Raw genomic sequence first — 25,265 nt, forward strand, 5'->3', positions numbered from 1 at the left:
AAAAACTAAATCTTTTTTCCAGATATTAGGACGTAATTGCAAATTGCTTGTTCCTCCGACTGTAATTTAAGAAACACTTATGTAACCTAGCCGTACTTCTTGTGTTTGAATCCTTTTTATAACATCCTTATCTGAGTTTGCCTTCCTAGTCTAGAATCCTGTGTTCTTGTGGTAGGAAATGCACGATCTCCAGAGGCATACCATTTCTTTCTTCAGAAAATTAGTGCTATCAAAAGGTAGGCTTGACTGTCAGGGTTCCTCTAAATGCCATGCAATTGGCTTTTGAGGACAGAATGGAGAGATTTATTGATGATCTATGAGCATTTCTTTTTCGAAATGCTTGTAGATACATCCAGATTCATTTATTTATTCAACATGACACAGAGCATTAGCTCGGATCTAGGCATTGTATTAAAATCTGAAGGTAAGAGTAAGACCCCGGTCATTAGCATCAAGAAATCCGTCATCTAATGTAGGAGATAGATAAATGAATACAAATTCGATTACTCTGTAAATGTGAGATAATAGAGGGTAATAGAATAAGATAATATCAGACCGGCTTATGGAAACAAGTGGTGCTTAAGCTGAATTTTGAAGGACAGGTAAATATTAATTTAATTGGGGAGCGTCAATGGAGAAGGGAGTGGCATACATAAAGACATTGAGACTTGAAACAGCTTTGGTGATTAATTCTAGCACATTTAATATGAGGTGAAAAGTGTTATGGCAAGATCTGAGGTTAGAGTTACAGGCAAGTTAGCTAGATTTTTTTCTTTAGATTTTGGCTTAAATGGTATCTGCTCAGAGAAACCTTCTCTGGCTCCCATATTTAAAGTTGGTCTCCCTCTCAGTTCCTTGCTTTTTTCCTTTGTAACATTTATTACAACTTGGAATTGTTCTGTTTACTGCCTTCATGAGGGCAAGAGACTGTGTAATATCCTAGGGAGTTAAAACTTTGTTCTGAACTCTGCAGAAGCCATTTATGTGTTTTAAGCAAGAGAATAAGGTGATTTGGTTTATATTTTAAAAATCGCACTGGTGGAGGAACCTACTGTAGAATAGATACATACTGCTAGATGCTGCAGATGCCAAAGGTGAACACATAGTCTATGCCTCAAAGAGATTACAATCTAGTTAGGAGGCAGAGAAGCAAAGGAAAACCATTAATGTAGTGGAGATATCCAGGAGTTCTGTGGAAGGAAAGAAGGAGGAGCCTTGTGTGGGTTTGTGGTCTGGAGTATACATATGTTGTTTTAATTGCTAGTGAATTTAGTTCAGTGACTAATCTTCTTTGAGTGGTACTCCAAACAGTTTTTTATCAGATTGACTTCAGAGATTCTACAAGATGATTGTGTTATGTTAGCTTTGTGTAATGTAGTCTCAGTTATGTATCTCTTGATGGGTAGGTTGGAAGAACAGGCTAGTCATTTGACCCTTAAAGGTTTTTCTTTGTGACTTTTGATACCATGTATATCTCTTACCTATATTTTATATATGCATACCAACTTGTATACTTTCCTAAGGAAAATGTAAGGAAATAATATTTTTCTGTGTATAAATTTAATGTCTGTTTTCCATTAAAAATTTTAAAATTTACTAGTTCTAATGATAACTGAGTGATTGGTTTCTTTTCTAGGTAAAATGAAGAATGATGAATCTAATAAAGAAAATTCTTCAGAGATGGACTATTTAGAAAATGCCACTGTGATAGATGAATCTACATTGACACCTGAGCAGAGGCTAGGGTTGAAACAAGCAGAAGAACGCTTAGAAAGAGATCACATCTTTCGACTTGAAAAAGTATACTATGTTGTTTTAGTTATTTGGGGGGAAATGTGTGTTTCATAACTGTTTTCCCCAAGTATAGCTCTTTTTGTTTTTCTTTATTCATAAGACAGAGGTAGCATTCATCTTTCCTTACTTCCCTCTTCTCTACCTTTCTTCTTCTTTGCCTCTTTTCTTCCTTGCCTCTCTTTTTCAGCAGTTACTTATTATCTGTGAGTCTGACTTCATTCATTCCAAGGGTTAGCACACTATGGTCTATCCCTTGTTTTTGTTTTTGAATGTGTTATAATACACCTAGCCTCCCCACCGTTTTTGGTAAACATTTTATTGGAATATAGCCATGCCTATTTGTTTACATATTGTCTATGGCTGCTTTCATGCTACAATGGGAAATTTGAGTTGAGTAGTTGTCACAGAACTTATCTGGCTTGAAAAGCATAAAATAGTCTTTGCCAAAGCATAAAATGTCTACCAAAATATTTATTCGCCCCTTTACAGAAGAAACTTGCTGACCTCTGATTTAATCACTCATCAAACAGATACTGAGCATTTGTTTTGTGCCAGGTATTATAATAGGCACTGGGGATGTATTGGTGAAAATGGTAATTTCTTCCCATTAGAAGTTAAAAGTCCATTCAGATTGATGGAAATAGCAAACACCATACAACACACTAGACTTCTTCCTTTTTCTCTTTTCCTATATTTATTGAATATTTACTATGTATTAGGAACTATCCTAGCCATTGGTATCTTACGCCTGTGTATTAATTTCTTAACCTAGAAATACACATTCCTGGCCTCAATAAAAACACTGCTAGGTTTTGAAGGAAAGAATCACAAATCACGGCCAGGCCCAGTAGCTCACGCCTGTAATCCCAGCATTTTGGGAAGCTGAGGCAGGCTGATTGCTTGAGGTCAGGAATTCAAGACTAGCGTGACCAACATGGTGAAACCCTGTCTCTACTAAAAATACAAAAATCAGCGAGGTGTGGTAGTCAGTACCTGTCATCCCAGCTGCTACTTGGGAGGCTGAGGCGGGAGAATTGCTTGAACCTAGGAGGCAGAGAGGTTGCAGTGAGCCAATATTGTGCCACTGCACTCCAGCCTGGGCGACAGAGCAAGACTCTGTCTCCAAAAAAAAAAAAAAAAAAATCACAAAACTGTTGACAAATAGATACTTGGGTTATTTGTAAATATGCTTACAAGGAAATAGGTCATCATTCTTGATGAATAAGGAAAGAAATGGTATGATTTTGTATAGTTTAGAAAAATGAAATTGTATCTAGATTGAAAAAGACAATCGTGGGTTATTAATAGAATTTACAGCAGAGTAGTCGCCACATGAAAAGAGAAAGGAATATCAAGGAGTAGAGGATCATAATACAGGAGAGAGTTTGGGTTGTGTAGTTAATCTTACAAGATCCTAGTTAAAAGGAAGTCTTTTTTGCAATTTGCTCTTTTGCTTTTTTTGTGTTTTTGTGTGTGTGTGTGTTTTTGTTTTTGTCGCCCAGGTTGAAGTACATTGGCATGATCTCAGCTCACCGCAACCTCCACCTCCTGGGTTCAAGCAATTCTCCTGCCTCAGCCTCCTGAGTAGCTGGGATTACAATTGTGCGCCACCATGCCCAGCTCATTTTTGTATTTTTAGTAGAGACAGGGTTTCACCATATTGGCCAGGCTGGTCTTGAACTCCTGACCTCAAATGATCCACCCACCCTGGCCTCCCAAAGTGCTGGGATTACAGGCGGGAGCCACCATGTCCAGCCTTTTACTTAGTTCTGTCTTTACTTAGTTCTCTCACTTTTCCTCTGGGATTAGTAAATTTCTGGATGACATCTCAACTGACCTTGGATAAATCTCTATCACTGGAATCTGATTCTGTCTCCTTATTTATAATATAATAAAGATTGACCTACCTGGTAAAATAATTCAATTCTGTTCATCTTTATTTAGTACTTAATACATAGCAGATTTTGTGCCAAAAACTTTACTTGTGTTATCTTATTTAATCCTCATAACAGCCCTATGCGCTAGGTGTTATAGTTTTGTCCATTGGCAGAATAAATATTGAATCCCTTTTATGTGTCATGATCTAGTACCTGACATTTTGAAAAACATGATTGCTTTTCTAGGAGTTCACTAGAGAAAGACACATAAGCAAATACTAGTGATAACAGTATTTTTTGAAAATGGTATCATAGACAAAAGAGTGACCAATTTAAGTCGTGAGTATAGAGGCATTAATTTGGAGAATGCTTTATAAGGTGACATTGGAGCTGTCTCTCAAGAAATGGCTAGGAATTGACCAGGTAGGTAGGAGAAGGGTGGTGTAGGTAAATTGCATGTATAAAGGAAATACGAAAAAATATATTTTCAAGAAAAATAAGCAGAGAACTGGTTGGGAAGTTACATAGGAATGAAGCGGGAAAGGTCAGTTGTTACTGAAAGAAGGAAGAAGTTGGGATGGAATAGGTATTTGATGGTAGTAGGAAAAATGGCCTGGGGTGAAAATAAAGCTTGGAAATAAAGCTTGGAAGCATTGGAAAACATTTTATTTGTTGTTGAATTTATATAGTAATGATGTAAAGTTACTGTGCCAGAACCAGTGTAAATATTTGTAATCCCTTTTCTTTCTGACACCTCTTTATTTCTCATGCCCTCCAAACTTACTTTCAATTCATTGTACTCTTTTTTTTTTTTTTTTTTTTAATTATTTGGCCTCTTGAACTCTTTTTTTTCTTTTTCTTCTTTTTTTTGAGACAGGGTCTCATTCTTGTTGCCCAGGATGAATTGCAGTGGTGCAATAATGGCTCATTGCAGCCTCGACCTCCCAGGCTCAGGTACCTCAGCCTCCCAAGTAACTTGGGACTACAGGCATGTGCCACCAACCCTGCTAGTTTTTTATATTTTTTGTAGAGATGGTGTTTTGCCAGGTTGCCCAGACTGGTCTCGGCCTCCCAACGTGCTGAGTTTACAGGTGTGAGCCACAGTGCTCAGGCAAATTCATTGTACTCTTTTTTTTGAGACAGGGTCTCATTCTGTCTCCCAGGCTGGAGTGCAGCGGCACAATCTTGGCTCACTGCAACCTCTGCCTCCTGGGTTCAAGTGATTCTTATGCCTCAGCCTCCTGAGTAGCTGGGACTACAGGCATGCGCTACCACAACCGGCTTGTCCTCTTAATTAACATTTTTCTTTATCAAATTTAGACACTCATTAAGAATATTCCCAGGTATTTAAAAAAAATTTTTTTTATTTTTTATTTCTTCAGGTCCTTTGGTTCACAGTGTTTCCATAGATTACCTAATTGAAGAATAAAGATGTAGACTGCAGATTTTTGCTCTGTACCAAAGAAGAAATAAGTCCAAACCATTAGATCAGAAGGGCAAATTTTCCTATGATTGAATGTTAAATATTGAGTTGGAAATACCCAGAAATCTTTGTTCTAGCTTGTTTGCAGAAAGAGATTTACTAGTGGGTTTATTTAATGGTAAAATAAAACTATAATAAAAAATGTTTAACTTTTTTATGTATTTTTTTTCTGTGAAACTAGAGAGTTTATGATGAAGAGAGCAGTTTTGTCTGATTTGATATTGTGCCCAGTACATGTCTTGCACGAAGTGATTGGTTGATAATTACAGTGTGCACAGTGGTCAAGCGTATGGATTTTGGAGTCATTGGGTCTAGCTCTGCCACTTATTGGTTGGATAACCTTGGATAAATTATTTAAATTCTTTAAACATCAGTTTACTCATCAGTAAAATGGGATTGATAACAATTATAACATCTAGCTCACAGGACTATTATGAGGATTAAATAAAATAATACAAGTAAAGTTTTTAGCACAAGACCTGGTATGTAGTAAGAAATAAAGATGAGCTACTTGTAGAACTGAATTATTTTACCAGGTAGGGCAGTTTTTATTATAAATAAGGAGATAGAATCAGGCTGCAGTGATACAGCTTTATCCAAGGTCAGTTGAGACGTCATCCGAGGCCTTCTGACTCCCCATTCAGTGTAATACCAAAATTTTCTTGATAGACATGTCTTTGGTCTGCTAACATTTTACAATTGAAAAGTTCACATAATTGATTTCATGACTTCCTTAGTGACCTCATCAGTACACAGGGCTTTAGGTATTTTGTATATATGCTTTCAACTCCTGAAGGCAACCCTTTTTACCGCCTTCACCACTCTCACCTTGAACTAAGCCAACATAATCTCTTTTTTGGATTATTGAATTCCATTAACTGCAGTAGCTTTTTCCTGCTTCTATTCTCAATATAGAAAGCAAATGATCCTTTTAAAATATAAATTAGATCTTGGAATTCTCTGCTCGTAAACCTTCAATGGCTTTCCCCAGTACTTAGAATGAAAGCCAGAGTCTTCACAAGGGATTTTGTGTTCTGTCCCCTATTAGCTCTCTGTTCCAGTTATGCTAACGTTTTTGTAGTTTCTTAAATATTTTAGGTACCTTACGGCCTCAGGGCCTTGGCATTCACTTTTCCCTCTGCTTGAAATGTGTCTTTTCAGATATCCACACAGCTTTATCCTTCACTTCCTTAAAGTTACTTTATCAGTAAGGTCTTAAGTGATGCCTCTACTTTTAAAAAGCAGTAACTCCCCCGACCCCATGCATATTTGTGCATTTGTTTATTACCTGTCTCCTTACACTATAATGTCAATTCATACAGACAAGGATTTCTATTTTGTTTACTGCTCTTATCCCCAGCTCCTAGAAAAATGTTTGCTGTATAATATGAGCTCAGAATATATTTGGCGAGTAAAGAACTAGTTGTTAGCCGGGCGCGGTGGCTCAAGCCTGTAATCCCAGCACTTTGGGAGGCCGAGGCGGGCGGATCACAAGGTCAGGAGATCGAGACCACAGTGAAACCCCGTCTCTACTAAAAATACAAAAAATTAGCCGGGCGCGGTGGCGGGCGCCTGTAGTCCCAGCTACTCAGGAGGCTGAGGCAGGAGAATGGCGGGAACCCGGGAGGCGGAGCTTGCAGTGAGCCGAGATCGCGCCACTGCACTCCAGCCTGGGCAACAGCGTGAGACTCCGTCTCAAAAAAAAAAAAAAAAAAAAAAGAAGTAGTTGTTTTGAAACTAAGAGGTAGCGTTTTCTTTGAGGACTTAATTCATTCTCCAGTAGGAACTGATTTGACAGAATTTTTATGCTAGAGAATTGAAATTGATTGAGCCAACTTTTCTTATTTACTTGTTGCCTTGGGCAAATTATTTAATCCCTGAGATTTAGTTTGCCAATAAAATGGGGAATTCTGATAGGGTTGTTGAAAGGTTAATACTATACTGCTGTGGCTATATTTATTTTTAGTCCGTAGCAGGATTGTTGCTAAATTTGGAGCAAGTTTCTTGTTTAAAAGAAATCATGTAATTTTCTGAGGTGAAAGAATCTTTTTGTCAGAAGCTGAAGCCTGTTGAATATCGTAAATCAATCTGAAATAAAAACTAAGCATTGCTAAAGTTTCAGTGTAAGGCATTAGAAACTTTAAAAATTCCACATGCATTTATTGTGTGTGTGTAATTTTTTATTGTGTAATCTGTGTAGAATGTTGGCTTCAGATTCATATGTACAGGAATTTAAATTTGGTGTCTTCCACTTAATACTGCTATATCCTTGTAAAAGGTGCAGGTTCTGTGGGCTTTTGTTTTCACAACTATAAGATGAAAATAGTGGCAATTTAATCGGATGATTAGGGGAATTAAAATGACAAATTGTATGTCAAACACCTAGCATAGTGCCTGGCACATAACAGGTACTCAGTAATTACTAAGCTTTATTAGTATTTAGAGAATACATATACGAAGTATGAGTGCGTTCTGTGACTGATAGTTTAGTGTGTTAGAATTGTTATTCCCTTCAGTAGTGACCTCAGGAGGTTATTCATTTATTCCCATGATATTGTGATTGGAGTGTTTTTCGAACTCAGCTTTTGAAATTTCTTCCGTATTTGTGGCCCATTCTTCTGAAATCCCCAATTCGAGGGCAGATTTTTTTTTTTTTGTAGTAATCAAAATGGCTGCAAGTTAAGTTTGAAATCAGTTTTGGGGACAACATTGGAATAAGACTAAATAGTAAGACTTCATTTCTTTCTTTCTTTCTTTCTTTTCTTTTTTTTTGGTTGAGACGAAGTCTTACTCTGTTGCCCAGGCTTGAGTGCAGTGATGCGATCTCGGCTTGTTGCTGCAACCTCTGCCTCCCAGGCTGAGATAATTCTTCCACTTCAGCCTCCAGAGTAGCTGGGATTACAAGCCTGCGCCACCATGCATGGCTACATTTTGTATTTTTAGTAGAGAATGGGTTTCTCCATGTTGTCCAGGCTGGTCTCCAACTCCTGACCTCAAGTGATCCGCCAGCTTCGTCCTCCCAAAGTGCTGGAATTACAGGCATAGCCACCACACCCGGCTCGACTGCTTTTCTTACATTGGATTCTAAAGATTATATTAGATGAATATTAAACATAATTTAGCATTACCATGATATTGTTAGATATTGTATGTAATCTCCTATGATGTAGGAGTATGTAATCTCTTATGATGACTATTTTGAAAAAGGACTACTGTCTCTTTGGTATATAAGTTTATTAAAAACTATTACTTTAGAAGAAGGAAAGGATAAGGAGAAAACCTTCAGTGCTTATTTCTGTCTACTTACATAATTGTATTATTAACTTACATGGTCAATAGTTTACTCCTCTGTTTTCTGAATAAAATGCATTTTTTAAACTTGTCTCTTCAGCGATCACCAGAATATACCAATTGTCGGTATCTATGCAAACTTTGCTTAATTCACATTGAAAATATCCAGGGAGCTCATAAACATATAAAGGAGAAACGACATAAGAAAAATATTTTGGTAAGTTCTTTTTAAAAAAGACTTTTATTTATTTTTCAAGTTGTAAAACCATATCAAATATTTTTTATTTGTGAAACTAAAAATGAAATATTTGTCCAATCTTATATTAGTTACTGAAGTGATAGCTTTGGAAGCTATTATTGCCTTCCTTATCTGAGGTAATCACGAAGGAAGGAACCTTGTTGAGACCAGTTTGCTCATCCTGTAGAATGTTGATTCCTAAGTTTAGAGCCGTTAGGTACAATCAGTCCGTCCAACTAATGTTTATTGAGTTCTTGTGTGCTAGTTCTAGGCAGTGTTGAATAAGATAGTTGTGGTTCCTGCCCTCAGATTTTCTAAGAATTGATGAGGGTATGCGTTGAATAAAGATTTAAGTATAATGAGTTTTGTTAGTGGGAGAAGAGTGTGCTAAGGAGGTGTATGAGTTTATTTTACTTCATCTAGAACAGGGGAGGCTTCTCTGAGAAAGTGATGTTTGAATTGAACTTTGAAGTAGTAGTTTAAATGGCAAAAAGGTGAGTGGCCTACAAGGGTAAGTGGGAGAGCACTTTACACAAAAAGCAGCATGAATTGAAAGCCTTCAGGCAGGAAAAGGCATGGCATGTGAGTAACTGAAAGTCTACTATGATTGGAACAAAGAGCTGGGGGAAAATGGTGTGATATGAAGCTGGGAAAGTACAGACCATTAAGAAATTTATAAGCTTTGGGAATTTGTAATTTTTCAGTTATTTCCATTAAAATATCCTGTAGACATGGATATGAATAGAGTTCTTTTAAAAATGTATTAGTAAATTAGCTATTTAATTTTTTCTTTTTAAAGCTACAACAATAATAATGCTATGTAACCTCTTACTTATCTCTAAGTCTTAGCTCATATATCTTCTTTAAGAAATTTTCTACCTGACCCTCTCAGCAAGTCTGGGTTGGATACTCCTTCTCCGTGCCCCCATAACAACTTTTACATATCTGATTAGAAAATCTAACATATTGTATTCTGGCAGTCTACTTTCTCTTCCCTTCTAGACTTCAATATGCAGTATTCTAGAAGGCATATTTAGTTATTTTTGTTTCTGAGTTGCTTAGGATAGTGTCTGACAACAGTAGGTGCTCAACATAGTTTTCTTGAAAAAATGAATGAACTGAAACAAATAGAACAGGGACAAGGGAGTAGTTTAGGTGATAGTAATTAGGAATTTTCCAAAAATGTCGGAAGATGCCTATCATTAGTTCCAGGAAGTTCGGGCTTGCAAGCAAGAAAACTTTTCTTTGTTTTGTTTTGGAGACAGTGTCTTACTCTGTCTTCCAGGCTGGAGTGCAGTGGCACGATCTTGGCTCACTGTAACCTCTACCTCCCAGGTTTAAGCGATTATCCTGCCTCAGCCTCCCAGGTAGCTGGGATTACAGGCACACCATGCCTGGCTGATTTTCATATTTTTGATAGAGATGGGGTTTTACCAGGGCAAGCAAGAAACTTAAAAAGAAAATCATACCTAGGCTGGGTGCAGTGGCTAAAGGTCTGTGATCCCAGCACTTTGGGAGGCTGAGGCAGGTTAATTGCTTAAGCCTAGGAGTTCGAGACCAGCCTGGGCAACGTGGCGAAACCCTGTTTCTACTAAAAATACATATAAATTAGCTGGCCATGGTGGCATGTGCCTGTAATCCCAGCTTCTTGGGAGGCTGAGGTATGAGAATTGTTTGAACCCACGAGGTAGAGACTCCAGTGAGCGAAGATCACACCACTTCACTTTAGTCTGGGCGAGGGAGCGAGACTCTACCTCAGGAAAAAAAAAAAAAAAGAAAAGAAAAAGAAAACTATACCTGTACACTTTACAGATTGAGTATACCTTATCCTAAATGCTTGGGACCAAAGTATTTTGGATTTTTTCAGATTTTAGAATATTTGCATTATACTTTAATGAGCATTTCCTTTGAGCATCGTGTTGGTGTTCAAAGTTTCAGATTTTGGAGCATTTCACATTTTGGATTTTCAGATTAGGGATGCTCAGTCCGTATAGGGAAACTTTAGAACATTACAGAAACAAACAAAAAGAAAGCAAACTTGAATGCAGCCATATAGGACTTATACTTTTGGTGAAGTTAGAGTAACAGTGGATTTACTTTTCCCTTGAAATGACCAAAAAAAAAAAAAAAAAAAAAAAAAACCAGAAATACGAAGCAGTGGTTTTCAGGCGGCAAAGGACAGTCAATGAATGAAAAACAAATGGCCTGAGCCCAATGTTGGCTCCAGCTTGAGAGTTTCTAGATTACACTATAGGGAAGGGAACCCAGTAGACTCTCACAGTTGAAGAGAGGGACCTTAGAGTCCACTAAGTCCAGGATAGCTAGAATTCACAGGACAGTGTAACTAAAATGAGAAAACTGCACAAAAAGAAATCCAGGGAACTGTAGATGGTCCTCTTAAAGTATTCAGCACAATGCTGATTGGTGCATGCATGTGAAATAGCTTCCTGAACCCAGAGAAAGAACTGTCAGAGGAAATTAGAACAGTGCTTGGTGCTCACACAGGACTTTTTCCTGTCCAGACTGGAAAGCCTCATACTTCATGAGACATTCGGTAGAGTACTCAGAAAAATCTTGTTTCAGTAGTATAGATATTTAGTACTAAACTAAATGTGGTCTGGTCCTATATAAAATATTTTAAAGGCAAGATTCAAAATGATAAATGGTTTCCAAGTATTTAATGTCATTACAGAACAAAGCTTAGGGATATTACAGAAATACAAAATTACTCATCACTGAAAAAAATTCACATAATGTGACATTTAGTCAAAGATTATCAGGCATGCAAGGAGACAGGAAAATACAAATCATGATGAAGAGAAAAGTCAGCTGTAATAATTGACCTTGAACTGACCAGCCTTTGTTAGGATTAGCAGAGAAGGACAGTAAGACAGTTAATACAACTGTATTCTTGATGTTCCAGAGATGAAGTAGAGACATGGAAATATGAAAAAGATATGAACAGGACTTTTAGAAACGAAAACTACAACATCTAAGATTAAAACTACATTGGGTAGGAATAATAGTACATCAAACATTGCAAAAGAAAAGGTTAGTGAACTCTTGAAGATATAGCAATGGAAACCACCAGAGTGAAACACAGGAAAAATTAAACAAAAAGGAAAAAGAAAAAAGTCATTGAGCTCTGGGATAATTGATACATGTACCTGTTCTATACAAATTCTTCCAGAACATTGAAGAGGAGGAATACTTCCCAGTTCAGTCTGTGAGTATGAGGTCTACATTACTCTGATATTCAAACCACAGAAATACATTACAATAAAGGAAAACGTTATTCTTAACTTCTTGACTCCGATGGGAGAAAAAAAAGAAAATTTCAGACCAAAACTCCTCATGAACGTAGATGCAAAAATTCTAAATATAATTTTAGCCAGTTGAATCCAACAGCATATTAAAGGAATGAATATGTCATGATCAAGTGGGGCTTTATTCCAGGAGTGCAATGTTAGTTTTACATTAAAAAAGTCGCTCATTGGTCAGGCACAGTGGCTCATGCCTGTAATCCCAGTCGTTTGGGAGGCTAAGGAGGGCAGATCACCTGAGGTTAGGAGTTCGAGACCAGCCTGGCCAACATGGTGAAACCCCATCTCTACTAAAAATACAAAAATTAGCCGGGCATGGTGGCTCATGCCTGAAATCCCAGCTACCTGGGAGGCTGAACCCAGGAGGTTGAGGTTGCAGTAAGCTCAGATCGTGCCACTGCACCCCAGCCTGGGCAACAGAGCAAGACTTCATCTCAAAAAACAACAAAAACAACAACAACAAAACCCGCTCATTGTAATTTACCATGTTAGCAAACAGAGAAAACTATGTGATTATCTTAGTAGATGCTGAAAAAGCGTTTTCAAAAATGTTTTGATAAAAATTCTAAGCGTGGCCGGGTGCGGTGGAGCATGCCTGTAACCCCAGCTCTTTGGGAGGCTAAGGCAGGCAGATCACCTGAGGTTGGGAGTTCGAGACCAACCTGGCCAATGCGGTGAAATCCCCCTCTACTAAAAATACAAAAATTAGCTGGGCGTGGTGACACACACCTGTAATTCCAGCTACTCGAGAGGCTGAGGCAGGAGAATCGCTTGAATCCTGGAGGTGGAGGTTGCAGTGAGCTGAGATGGCGCCACTGCACTCCAGCCTGGGTGGCAAAGTGATACTCTGTCTCAAAAAAAAAAAAAAAAACAAAAAAGGTCTGAGCAAACTAGGAGTAGAAGACAACTTCTGTAACATGATAAAGACATCTACAAAGCTGGGTGTGTTAGTCCCAGCTCCTTTGGTTGTTTGAACCTAGGAGTTTGAGACCAGCCTGGGCAATATAATGAGACCCTGTTAAAAAAAATTCTATAAAAAACTAATAGTTATCATCATACTTAAGTATTAAAGACTGAATGCTGTTCCCCCAAGATTAGGAAAAAAGACAGGTATGAAAGTAGTGTAGCTGCCTTGGAAAAGAGTATGGTGGTTCTTCAACAAATTAAAAATAGAACTACAGTATGATCCAGTAATTTCACTTCTGGGCATATACTTAAAAGAATTGAAAACAGGGTTTCAAAGAGATATTTATACACCCAGGTTCATGGCAAGATTACTCACAATAGCTAGTATGTGGAAGCAATTCAGATATCCAATGATGGATGAATAGATAAGCAAAATGTGCGGTATTCATACAATGGAATATTAGCCTTAAAAAGGATGGAAATTCTGCAATATGCTACAACATGGATGAACCTTGAGAAATGCTAAGTGAAATAAGCCAGTTAGAAAACGAAAAATAGTGTATGATTCCATTTATATGAGTTTTTTAGAGTAGTCAGAATCAGAGACAGAATAGTGCTTGCCATAGGCTTGGAGGAGGGGGAAATGGGGAGTTACTGCTTGACAGAGAATTTTGGTTTTGCATTTGTGTTCTGTGTTAGAGTATTTGGATTTTATTTGGAGCATTATGGAGTTTGATAACATGTTGTTTTCGAGATAGAGTCTTGCTCTATCGCCCAGACTGAAGTGTAGTGGTGGGATCTCAGCTCACTGCAAACTCCGCCTCCTGGGTTCAAGCAATTCTTCTGCCTCAGCTTCCCGAGTAGCTGGGATCATGAGTGCACACCACCACACCTGGCTAATTTTTGTATTTTTAGTAGAGACAGGGTTTCACCATGTTGGCCAGGCTAGTCTCGAACTCCTGACCTCATGATCCGCCCACCTCGGCCTCCTAGAGGGCTGGGATTACAGGCTTGAAACACTGTGCCTGGCCATAACATGTATTTTTGCAAGGTCATTCACCCTGGCCTCTGTGAAAGAAGCCTGAGAAGGGTCTGTTTGGGGAGACCAGTTAGCCTTTCATAATAATCTAGTAAGCTATGATGAACACTGACCTGAAGTAGTAGTTAGTGAGAATGGAGTTGAGTTTGAAGAGAGATTCAGGATGTAGAATTGTGGGAATAGAGGCCCACGATGTCTTGAATGATCATAAGGTATCTGATTTGAGATGTTATCAAAGATTGTGGTGCCATTTACTTAGCAGAAATAAAAGTTTCATAACATTCTGAGTTTGAGACACTTACGGAACATTTCAAGTAGAGATGTCCCACAGTCATTTGAATATAAGGATCTGGAACTTATGTTAGCAGTTGGAGATTCAGGTTTGGTAAACTTCAGCAGTTGAAATCATAGATGTGGATGAGGTCACCAAATGAATAAGGACAGAATGTCAAGGAATACAAACATTTAATGGACTAGTAGAGGAAGAGCAGTGAATAGATTGGTGAATGAGTAGAATAATAGGAAAAATAGAGAAAGGTGTTAGAGAAACTAAAAGAAAGGAAAGTTTCAAGATGGTAGTCGAAAATGTGATAATATGGATAAAAATAATCTAAAAGCTTAAAGATGTCTGATTTGGTGCCTGTAGTCTAAGCTACTCAGGATACTGAGGTGGGAGGATCGCTTGAGCCCAGGAGTTGGGGTACATACTGGGCAATGTAGCAAAATGCTGTCAATTAAAAAATAAATAAAAATTTAAAATGTCAGATTTGGCAACTAAGGAGGTTTTGATAATCCTGGGAAGAACAGTTTCTGTTTTAGAACTAAAAAAGACGTAGTTTTGAGTGAGGAGGTATAAGGAAATAGAATAGACTCAACTTTCAGAAAACTTAATTGTACAGAAAAGAAAGGAAGACTGGTAGTAGCTAGAGGGGCACACAATTTTTTTTTTCTTTTAATTTGGCAGAGTAAAATTCTCATCACAGTTTTAATTTTTTAATTTAAATAATTTAAATAATCATTTAATCTTTCTCTCTCTTGAGTGTAAGCTCCATGAGGGCAGGGATTATATGCATTATTTTTTCCCATCTTAGTACAGTACCTGGCATATAGTTGTTCCATTAATATTTGTTGATAATGATTTAAATGGAGTGGAAAGACCATACGCTTTGGAGTTAGAACTAGATTTAATTCTCAGTTCCACCTTGTAGTTGTAGGATGATATTTAACATCTATAAGTCTCAGTATTCTTATTTATAAAATGGTTTTGGTAGTATCTATTTGGGGAGTGATATTGTAAGAATTAAGTGACATAACATGTGTAAAGCACTTGGCACGGTGCCAGGCCCGTAGTAGGTAATCAATAAATGGTAGTTGTTGCTGTTAGTGTAGAGGTAAAGAGTGCTTACTTAATGTGCTGGGTGGCTTGGTGGCTCACACCTGTAATCCTGGTACTTTGGGAGGCCAAGGTAGGTGGATCTCCTGAGCTCAGGAGTCCGAGACCAGCCTGAGCAACATAGTGAAACCCCATCTCTACCAAGGATACAAAAAATTAGCTGGGCGTGGTGGCATGTGCCTGTGGTCCCAGCTACTTGAGAGGCTGAGGTAGAGGAGCTCTTGTATCTGGGAGGTGGAGTTTGCAGTGAGCAGAGATTTACTCAATTGCACGCCAACCTGGGTGACAGAGTGAGACCTCGTCTCAAAAAACAAAAAAAAACTTAATGAAAACACAAACTAGTAGATTGTGTGATGTTTAAAATAAGGAGAAGATTATTACTGAATAGGTAAAGAAGGATGGAATTCAGAGCATAGGTGATAGTATTAATCATGATTTCAATGGAGCATTTCATTATGTTGGAAAAGAAAGGTATTAAGAAGGGTTTGCTGAATATTTGACTTTTAAGCTATACCTTGAAGGATGATTAGTTTTACCAGGTGGATACACATAGGGGACAAAATGACTAAAGGCATGGAAGCCCAATAGCACATAGAGTATTTGGAGACTGGTGACTATTTAAATGTGGATGTCTATTGGAGAGGTTGGAGGAAGACCTAGAAATGCAAATTGAGACCAAAATGCTTTATATTCCATGTTAAGAAGATGTTGCGTTGTCTTATTGGCACATTGAACTTTTTTTTTTTGAAATTTTTTATTGTGGTAAAATATATATAAGATAAAATTTACCATTTTAACCATTTTTAAGTAGACAGTTTAGTGACATTAAGTACATTTATATTGTTTTGCAATCATCTCCACTGTCTACCTTCATTCAGAACTTTTTCATCATTCTATACTGAAACTCTGTATCCATTAAACAATAATTCCCCATTCCCCTCTCCCTGCAGCCCCTGGTAACCACCATTCTATTTTCTGTTTCTATGTGCTTGTCTATTGTAGGTACCCCATATAAATGGAATCATACGTTATTTATCCTTTAGTGTTTATTTCACTTAGCATGTCTTCAAGTCAACTGTGTTGCAGCATCTATCAGAATTTCTTTCATTTTTGAGGTTGAATAATATTCCATCATATCTGTATGCCATGTTTTGTGAATCATTTCATCCATGGATGGACATTTGGGTTATTTCCACCATTTGGCTGTTGTGAATAATGTTGCTGTGAACATCGATGTACAAATACCTATTCGAGTCCCTTTTTTCATTTATTTTTTGTATATACCGAGAATTGGAATTGCTGGATCAAATGGTAAATCCATGTTTAATTTTTTGGGATTGCCATGCTGTTTTCCACGGTGGCTACATCATTGTACATCTTTATCAGCAATGCACAAGGGTTCCAATTTCTCCACATTCACACCAACTCTTGTTTTCTGCCCCCCCCCCATAACAATCCTGATGGATATGAAGTGGTATTTCATTGTGCTTTTCATTTACATTTCTCTAATGATTAGTGATATTTAGCATCTTTTCATGTGCTTATTTGGCATTTGTATATCTTTGGAGAAATGTCTATTCAAATCCTTTGTTCACTTTTGAATTGGGTTGTTTGTTTTCTTATTGTTGAATTTAAGGGATTATTTATATGTTCTGGATATTAATCTCTTATCAAATACACGATTGCAAATATGTTTTTCCATTTTGTAGGTTGTCTTTTTACTCTGTCAGTAGTATCTTTTGATGAACAGAAGTTCTAAATTTCATCCAGTCTAATTTATCTGTTTTTACTTTGTTGCCTATGTCTTTTGTGTCATGTTCAAGAAATCATTGCCAAATCTAATGTCATGAAACTTTTCCCTTCTGTTTTTTTCTAGGAGTTTTATGATTTTACGTTTCTTAGTTACGGCTTTATAGCTGTAAGTTTAGGTTTTAGTTTCTTTCTTTTCTTTTTCTGTTTTTGAAATGAGGTCTCTCTTTGTTTCCCAGGCTGGAGTACAGTCATGGCTCACTGTAGCTTCTACTTCCTGCGCTCAGGTGATCCTCCTGCCTCAGCCTTCCAAGTAGCTGGGACCACAAGCGTGTGCCACCATGCCTAGCTAATTTTTTATTTATTTATTTTTTTTGAGACAGAGTTTCACTCTTGTTGCCCAGGCTGGAGTGCAATGGCACAATCTTGGCTCGCTGCAACCTCCGCCTCCTGAGTTCAAGCAGTTCTCCTGCCTCTGTCTCCCAGGTAGCTGGGATTACAGGCATCTGTCACCATGCCCAGCTAATTTTTTGTGTTTAGTAGAGATGGTGTTTCACCTTGTTGGTTGGGCTGGTCTTGAATTCCTGACCTCAGGTGATCCACCCGCCTCAGCCTCCCAAAGTGCTGGGATTACAGGCATGAGCCACCGTGCCCTGCCTAATTTTTTATTTTTTGTAGAGGTGAAGTCTCAAGTGTGTCACCCAGGCTAATCTCAAATTCCTTGGCTTCAGCAATCCTCCTGCCTTGGCCTCCCAGAGTATTACAATTGTGAACCACTATACCTGGCCTAGTTTTAGTTTCTGACATTTAGGTCTTTGATGCATTTTGAGTTAATTTTTGTATATGATCTAAGGTCAGAATCCAGTTTCATTCTTCTACATGTGGATATTCAGTTTTCCCAGCAACACTTGTTGAAAAAACTGTTGTTTCCCCATTGAGTGCACTTGGCACCCTTGTCAAAAATCATTAGACCATACATGCCAGGGTTTATTTCTGGGCTCTCTGTTCTTTTTTTGTTGTCGTTGTTTTGTTTTGTTTTTGTTTTTTGAGACAGAGTCTAGCTTTGTTGCCCAGGCTGGAATGTAATGGCACGATCTCGGCTCACTGCAACCTCCACCTCCCTGGTTTAAGCAATTCTCCTGCCTCAGCCTCCCGAGTAACTGGGATTGCATACAGGCATGCACCACCACACCCGGCTGCCATATATATATATATATAATTTTTTTTTTTTTTTTTTAGTAGAGACGGGGTTTCATCATGTTGGCCAGGCTGGTCTTGAACTCCTGACCTCAAGTGATCCGCCCACCTCTGCCTCCCAAAGTGCTTATAGGCATGAGCCACTATGCCTGGCCTGGGCTCTCTGTTTGATTCCATTGGTCTATATGTCTGTCTTTATTTTTATTTTATTTTTTTGGAGACTGGGTCTTGTTTGTCGCTCAAGCTGGAGTGCAGTGGGTGCAATCTCAGCTCACTACAACCTCCACCTCTGGGGCTTAAGCTATCCTCACTTCAGCGTCCTGAGTAGGTGGGACTGCAGGCAGGCACCACCATGCCAGGCTAATTTTTGTATTTTTTATAGAAACAGGATTTCACCATGTTGCCTAGGCTGGTCTCTAAATCTTGGGCTCAAGCGATCCTCCCACCTCAGCCTCCCAGAGTGCTAGGATTACTGGCGTGAGCTACCATGCCCAGCCATGTCTGTCTTTATGCTGGTACACATACTGTTTTGTTTTGTTTTATATTTTGAGACAGTCTTGCTCTGTTTCCCAGAATGGAGTGCAGTGGCACGATCTCGGCTCACTGTAACGTCTACCTCCCGGGTTCAAGCAGTTCTGTCTCAGCCTCCCGAGTAGCTGGAATTACCATTGTGTGCCACCATGCCTGGCTAATTTTTGTATTTTTAGTAGAGACGGGGTTTCTCCATATTGACTGGTCTGGTCTCGAACTGACCTCAAGCAATCCGCCTGCCTTGGCTTCCCAAAGTGCTGGAATTAAGGTGGTGTGGGCCAGCTCGTCTGACCATGTTGTTTTGATTACTATAGCTTTGTAGTACGTTTTGCAGTCAGTAAGTGTGAATCCTACAGCTTTGTTCTTTGTCAGGATCGTTTTGGCTATTTGGGGTCCTTTGAGAGTTCATGTAAGTTTAGGATTGATCTTTATATTTCTGTGAAAAATGTCATATATATATAAATATATATATATGTGTGTGTGTGTGTATATATATATATATATATATATATATATATATATATTTTTTTTTTTTTTTTTTTTTTTTTTTTTTTTTTTGAGATGGAGTCTTGCTCTGTCACCCAGGCTAGAACGCAGTGGTGTGATCTCTACTCACTGCAGCCTCCACCTCCCAGGTTGAAATGATTCTCCTGCCTCAGTCTCCCAAGTGGCTGGGATTGCAAGTGCCTGGTACTATGCCCACCTAATTTTTATATTTCTATTAGAGATGTGGTTACACCATGTTGGCCAGGCTTGTCCCCATCTCCTGACCTTAAGTGATACGCCTGCCTTGGCCTCCCAAAGTGCTGGGATTACACATGTGAGCCACTGCGTCTGGCCTTTTATCATTTTTTCATTAAGTCTGTTGCTATTAGTCCTTTGGATGGATCCTAAGAAAATAGTACTGAAACTTAGATGCTTCTCTAAGACTTAGATTGTAATTAAGAATCGCAGAAATGGTCACAGAGACTTACAAAAATGAGTTTGACTTACCCCTCATGTTTGATAATGCTGTACCTGAGGTAAGCTTTACTTAGGTTACGTCTGAATATGGTAACAATTAGTGAAAATAGGAATGGACCAAAGTCTTTTAGTATATTTGGTTGGGTGGGGAAAACAACTAGCTTTAGCTATTGTATCTGATGGGAGCGTCATGTTTCAAAAGATAAGAGATGGTTTCTTGACTGAAAAATGTTAATAGAAAATGCCTGTGTTATAATACTAAATAAAAGAGAACGATTGTGACTCAGTTGTGTTAAAGAATGAAAGAGATAGTAGGATATGAAATTGTGGGTTATTTTCTTCTTTGTATTTTCCTGTGTTTTATGTAGCTTTTATAATTAACATTTTTTAATCAGAAAATACATTAATTTATAAAAGTCGTTGCATATATATAGCAAAGTGTCTTTTTAGCTCCTCGATTTAAATTGGCTTTCAAACTTTTATCAGAACAGAGGTTTTTTGAACATTTTACATAGTGTTGGATGAAATCACAAAGAGAAATCACTGGTGAATAGTAGGCAGGAAGTTTTCCTGTGACCATTTAACTTGATACTGTATATGCTGATTAGATAGGATTCAGGACTTTTCTGCTACATCTAAGACAATCTGCCTTGGTGCAACAAAATCATCAAGTAAGTATTGTACTTAAGGTACTTTGGCTTTAATGTAGCATTTCAGAATTTATGCAGACAGTACAGTGGAATAAATTTTTAAAAACGTAGTAGCATCCCTTCCCCACCCAGTACCTCTTATTCTTAAAACCCTGCTTCCCAAAGGCAGCGGTCTCTCTTTTGTTCACTTCCATATTGTAGGTATCTGGTAGATGGAAGGTGAATATTTGTTGAGTTAGTTTATTTCTGTCTTTCCCTGCTAAATATAAGAACATTAAAATAGAAACTTTTTTTTTGTTTTTATTGTTGTGAATCATTACATTAATAGGAAAAACAAGAAGAAAGTGAGCTTCGTTCTCTGCCACCTCCTTCCCCTGCCCACTTGGCTGCTTTAAGTGTTGCAGTCATTGAATTAGCAAAAGAACATGGAATAACAGATGATGACCTCAGAGTCCGCCAGGAAATTGTGGAGGAAATGTCAAAGGTTATAACGACATTTTTACCAGGTAGAAATACATTTCGTGTTTGATTTTGAAAATCACAAAACTCTTCCCCTTGCTCCTCTTGAATTAGGGTACGTTTCTTAATGTTTTTCTTCTCTTTTCTTCTTAAAAGTAGATAAATTTTATTGTTTTATGAATTAATTTTTGAGGGAAATATTTCACACAAGGAAATTGAGAATTATGGCACAGCACACTTTTGTGCTAAGAAGAAAAGATTTTAAAAATGCCAGATGTAGAATTGTTTCTTAGTGGTCAAATATTTTAGTTTTTCAGTATCACTGATTTCTGAGTGGACTATTTTGTTATACTATTTTTAGTATAAACATTTCATCCAGTCATTGAACTAAATTTCTGTTGCCTGATGGTGGGGAAAAATCAATTTACTTTTAATAGAGCCTTTAGAAAACGCTTATTGTTTGGTACAAGGGAGTGTCAGATTTATTTTAGATATTTATATATGGACTATTTGCTTAGCCCATATCTTTTTTGCATCAGTATAGGGTTAAAGTAAATGTATCTGACATAAGACTTACTTCTTCCCACCAAAGGGATTTTGGAAAGTTGATAAATTATACTTTCATATAGATCCATTTTGAGATTTATAAGAAAGAATATAAAATTGAAATTTAAAAATGGAATTTTTAAAGTATTTATATCATAATATGGCTTTCTACCTAAAATACATTGAATCCTTATTTAAGTTACATGTAAAAATTATTTCCTATGATAAAAGGAATGAAATTTTTATGGGTTTAGTGACTTGAATGACATTCAGACATTTTATGAACTTGAAAAGTAGACTTTCATATATATGTAACTGAGGATGAAGTTAAACTTTCTAAGAAACTAAATCTGCCTGATCTGTCCCAATCATATTATTTTCAAATTGGCCTCTGGTGCGATCCTTTTAACATTTGCCTTATTATGATTTTTGATTTTTGGCATAACAGGTTTCATAGTCTAGGAAAGCTGTAAGTAGTGTATTATTGCTTTTTCTATTTTCATTTTTTTTCTATAAACTCTTGAGAACCACAGTGTTTTGGATTTTAGGTTTACAGAATTAATCGACTTGACTTCACTTCATATTTTATAAAAGCATTGGCATTGAATGTTTATGATTCTTTCCCTGAAGTGCTCTTACATAAATATTTAAGAATAAGTAAATGTAGTTTGTGATAGTAGCCATAGCTAAGTTGGTACATTGGTTACTGTTGTATATTGAATGCTGAACATATTCTCGGTCATTTCTAAATGAACTATTACTACAATTTTGTTTAAACACTAAGCTTCTATGAGTAGTTTCTCTCTCCCTTCTCTGTTCCTGTACTCCATAAGAACCATTTTTGTTATTTTATAGATCAGTTAGAAAGGGTGTCCTTCTTGTATAATTGTCTTACTAGAAATTGAAGACATAGAACTGAAGTGTGTGAAATTTTCCTGTTGCTGTTTTTTTACATCTGTCATATTTGCATGCTATTTCATGCGTTGATGTTTTTCCTTTATTCCAGAATGTTCACTTAGGTTGTATGGCTCATCTCTGACTAAATTTGCTCTGAAAAGTAGTGATGTTAATATAGATATAAAATTTCCTCCCAAGGTAAGTAATTAGAAAAGAGTCTTTCCTGTGTGGTTCTTAACTAGTACTTAGTAGTTTTTATGGATTATCTTTGTAGAGAAAGGATAGGGGAATATCAAACTCTGATTTGTGTAGTGTTACCATCATGACTAAACAGTCCTTTTGGAAATTACTATTACATTTCAGACAAAGGTGGGATAAAAGAAATAAGGGACAGGGGCAAAAGGAAGCAGAAGAGGAAAGCTGGAAAAAGGAAAAATGTTTATATTTGAACATGTTGAATAGTTAATACTTCTAGTAAGTAGTATAGAAGGTGGGAAGAGTTTTGAAATCAGATACCTAGATTCAGATCTTGGCTGTGATAAGCAAGTTGCTTGAACTTTTTGAGCTTCAGTTTTCTCATTTCCAAACAGGAATAATAATTTTTATATTAAATGAGATAATATTAATATATGTCAGGTGTTTTAGTATAGTATCTGGTACATATGGGTACCTTTAATAAATAACACCTAGAATCATTAAAACAATATTGATATTGTTCTAATATTGTTATCAGTATTAGAACAATATTGTTTAGCACTGCTGACATAATTGACATATCAATCTTTTAAAATAAGTCAATATTTTATGTTTTAAATTGAATAATATGTTTATGTTCAGGGAAGTTTGATTTGGGTGAAAATTTGGTGTTTTTAGGCTGATACATTTACTTTATAATTCATGTATGGTTATTAAATATTTTTGTTGTTTGTTTTTTGAGACAGAGTCTCACTCTTTTGCCCAGGCTGGAGTGCAGTGGTACAATCTCGGCTTACTGCACCCTCCACCTCCTGGGTTTAAGCGATTCTCCTATCTCAGTCTCCTGAGTAGCTGGGATTACAGGCGTGTGCCACTATGCCTGGCCAATTTTTGTATTTTTAGTAGAAATGGGATTTCATCACGTTGGTCAGACTGGTCTTGAACTCCCAACCTCAGGTGATCCACCCGCCTCGGCCTCCCAAAGTGCTGGGATTATAGGTGTGAGCCACCGCACCTGGCCTAAATACTCTTAAATAGCAAAAAACACTTTAAATATTTGACAAGCTTGTTACATAAAATAGTATTTTTATTCTAAGCCTTTTGACTAAGCTGCCAGTTATCTATATCCCTTAAAGTTTTTATCTCAACAATTTTCTTTTTCACAGTCATCTGGTCAACTCCTTTCTTTTTTGTTTTGACGGTAAATTCCAGAACCTTTTCTTGCTTTAAGAAACGATTAATTGTAAGAGTGTTTCTGGAATAAAAGTGCTACGTCATTTATTGTATTCTACTTCTTTGAACAAGATTTGTTGACATAAAAGTAAAACATGGCCGGGCAAGGTGGCTCATGCCTATAATTCCTGTGCTTTGGGAGGCGAAAGTAGGAGGAATCCTTGTTGCCAGGAGTTCAAGACCAGCCTGGGCAATATAGCAAGACCCTGTCTCTTAAAAAAAAAAAAAATACTAGCTGGATGTGGTGGCATATACTTGTAGTCCTAGCTACTCGGGATGCTGAGGCAGGAGGAGTCCTTGAGCCCAGAAGTTCAGGCTGTAGTGAGCTATAGTCATGCTGTAGCCTGGGCAATATAGGGAAACCTCATCTCAAAAAACAAAACAAAACAAAAAACCACTGTTTTGTTTTCATTATTTAAAACACAGAGCATGATTATATTTAAATGTTTTTCTTTAATGAAATTGAGTTCTCTTTAATGTTCTTCTGTCTGAACTTTGAAATTAGTATATTGATTTATTTTGAAACTTTTTTAGATAAATCATCCAGATCTTCTGATAAAAGTACTTGGGATTTTAAAGAAAAATGGTGAGTTTCTTTTCCTCTTTTTTTTTTTTAATTTGTCTTTCTAAAGTTACATGTGTTATTTATATATGGCTAACCAAGTTAAAACTAAACTGCTGGCATAGTTGAGTCATTGTATTACAAATGGAGATACACACACACACACACACACACACTTGTTTAAGTATACTAGAAAATATAATTTAACTGTAACTTAGGTAAAAAAAAAATGCCATATTAAAATTGATACGTAGGCTGGGCACAGTGGCTCACACCTGTAATGCCAGCACTTTGGGAGGCCGAGGTGGATGGATCACCTGAGGTCAGGATTTCGAGACCAGCCTGACCAACATGGTGAACCCCATCTCTACTAAAAACACAAAATTAGCCAGTCATGGTGGCATGTACCTGTAGTCCCAGCTCCTCGGGAGACTGAGGCAGGAGAATTGCTTGAACCTGGGATGCAGAGGTTGCAGTGAGGTGAGATTGTGCCACTACACTCCAGCCTGGGTGAAAAAAGTGAAACTCCGTCTGGAGAAAAACAAAAAAAAAAAACCTTCATATGTAAAAAATACTGCCTTTTGGGTAATTAAAAAATATTTGCTTTGAATATTATGGGCATTTCTTTTTTTTTTTTTTTTTTTTGAGACGGAGTCTCGCTCTGTCGCCCAGGCTGGAGTGCAGTGGCGCAATCTCGGCTCACTGCAAGCTCCGCCTCCCGGGTTCACGCCATTCTCCTGCCTCAGCCTCCCGAGTAGCTGGGACTACAGGCGCCCGCCCCTGTGCCCGGCTAATTTTTTCTATTTTTAGTAGAGACCGGGTTTCACCATGGTCTCGATCTCCTGACCTTGTGATCCGCCCACCTCGGCCTCCCAAAGTGCTGGGATTACAGGCGTGAGCCACCACGCCCGGCCTGGCATTTCTTATGTAAAAGAAGAC

At 37.5% G+C, this 25,265-nt stretch overlaps 1 protein-coding gene across 43 annotated transcripts in view; it reads left to right on the plus strand.

The window, feature by feature from the left end:
• The window catches only part of TUT4 (terminal uridylyl transferase 4), a 130,606-nt gene that overhangs the window by 34,926 nt on the left and 70,415 nt on the right, over positions 1-25,265 (plus strand). For 40 of the 43 annotated variants that reach the window (XR_012420155.1, XR_012420157.1, XM_005543360.5 and 37 more), the window contains exons 3-7: positions 1,637-1,800; positions 8,546-8,662; positions 20,763-20,940; positions 22,446-22,534; positions 24,299-24,350. Coding sequence is in view for 41 of the 43 variants with exons in the window: in XM_005543360.5 (XP_005543417.2) it covers positions 1,637-1,800; positions 8,546-8,662; positions 20,763-20,940; positions 22,446-22,534; positions 24,299-24,350 (600 nt within the window). In the remaining 2 variants the exon portion in view is untranslated. The remainder of the gene's footprint in view (positions 1-1,636; positions 1,801-8,545; positions 8,663-20,762; positions 20,941-22,445; positions 22,535-24,298; positions 24,351-25,265) is intronic. The other 3 variants (XM_065522483.2, XM_074006646.1, XM_074006596.1) reach the window with 1 other exon arrangement.

This window comes from Macaca fascicularis, chromosome 1 (assembly GCF_037993035.2).
Source record: "Macaca fascicularis isolate 582-1 chromosome 1, T2T-MFA8v1.1".
NCBI lineage: Eukaryota > Metazoa > Chordata > Mammalia > Primates > Cercopithecidae > Macaca > Macaca fascicularis.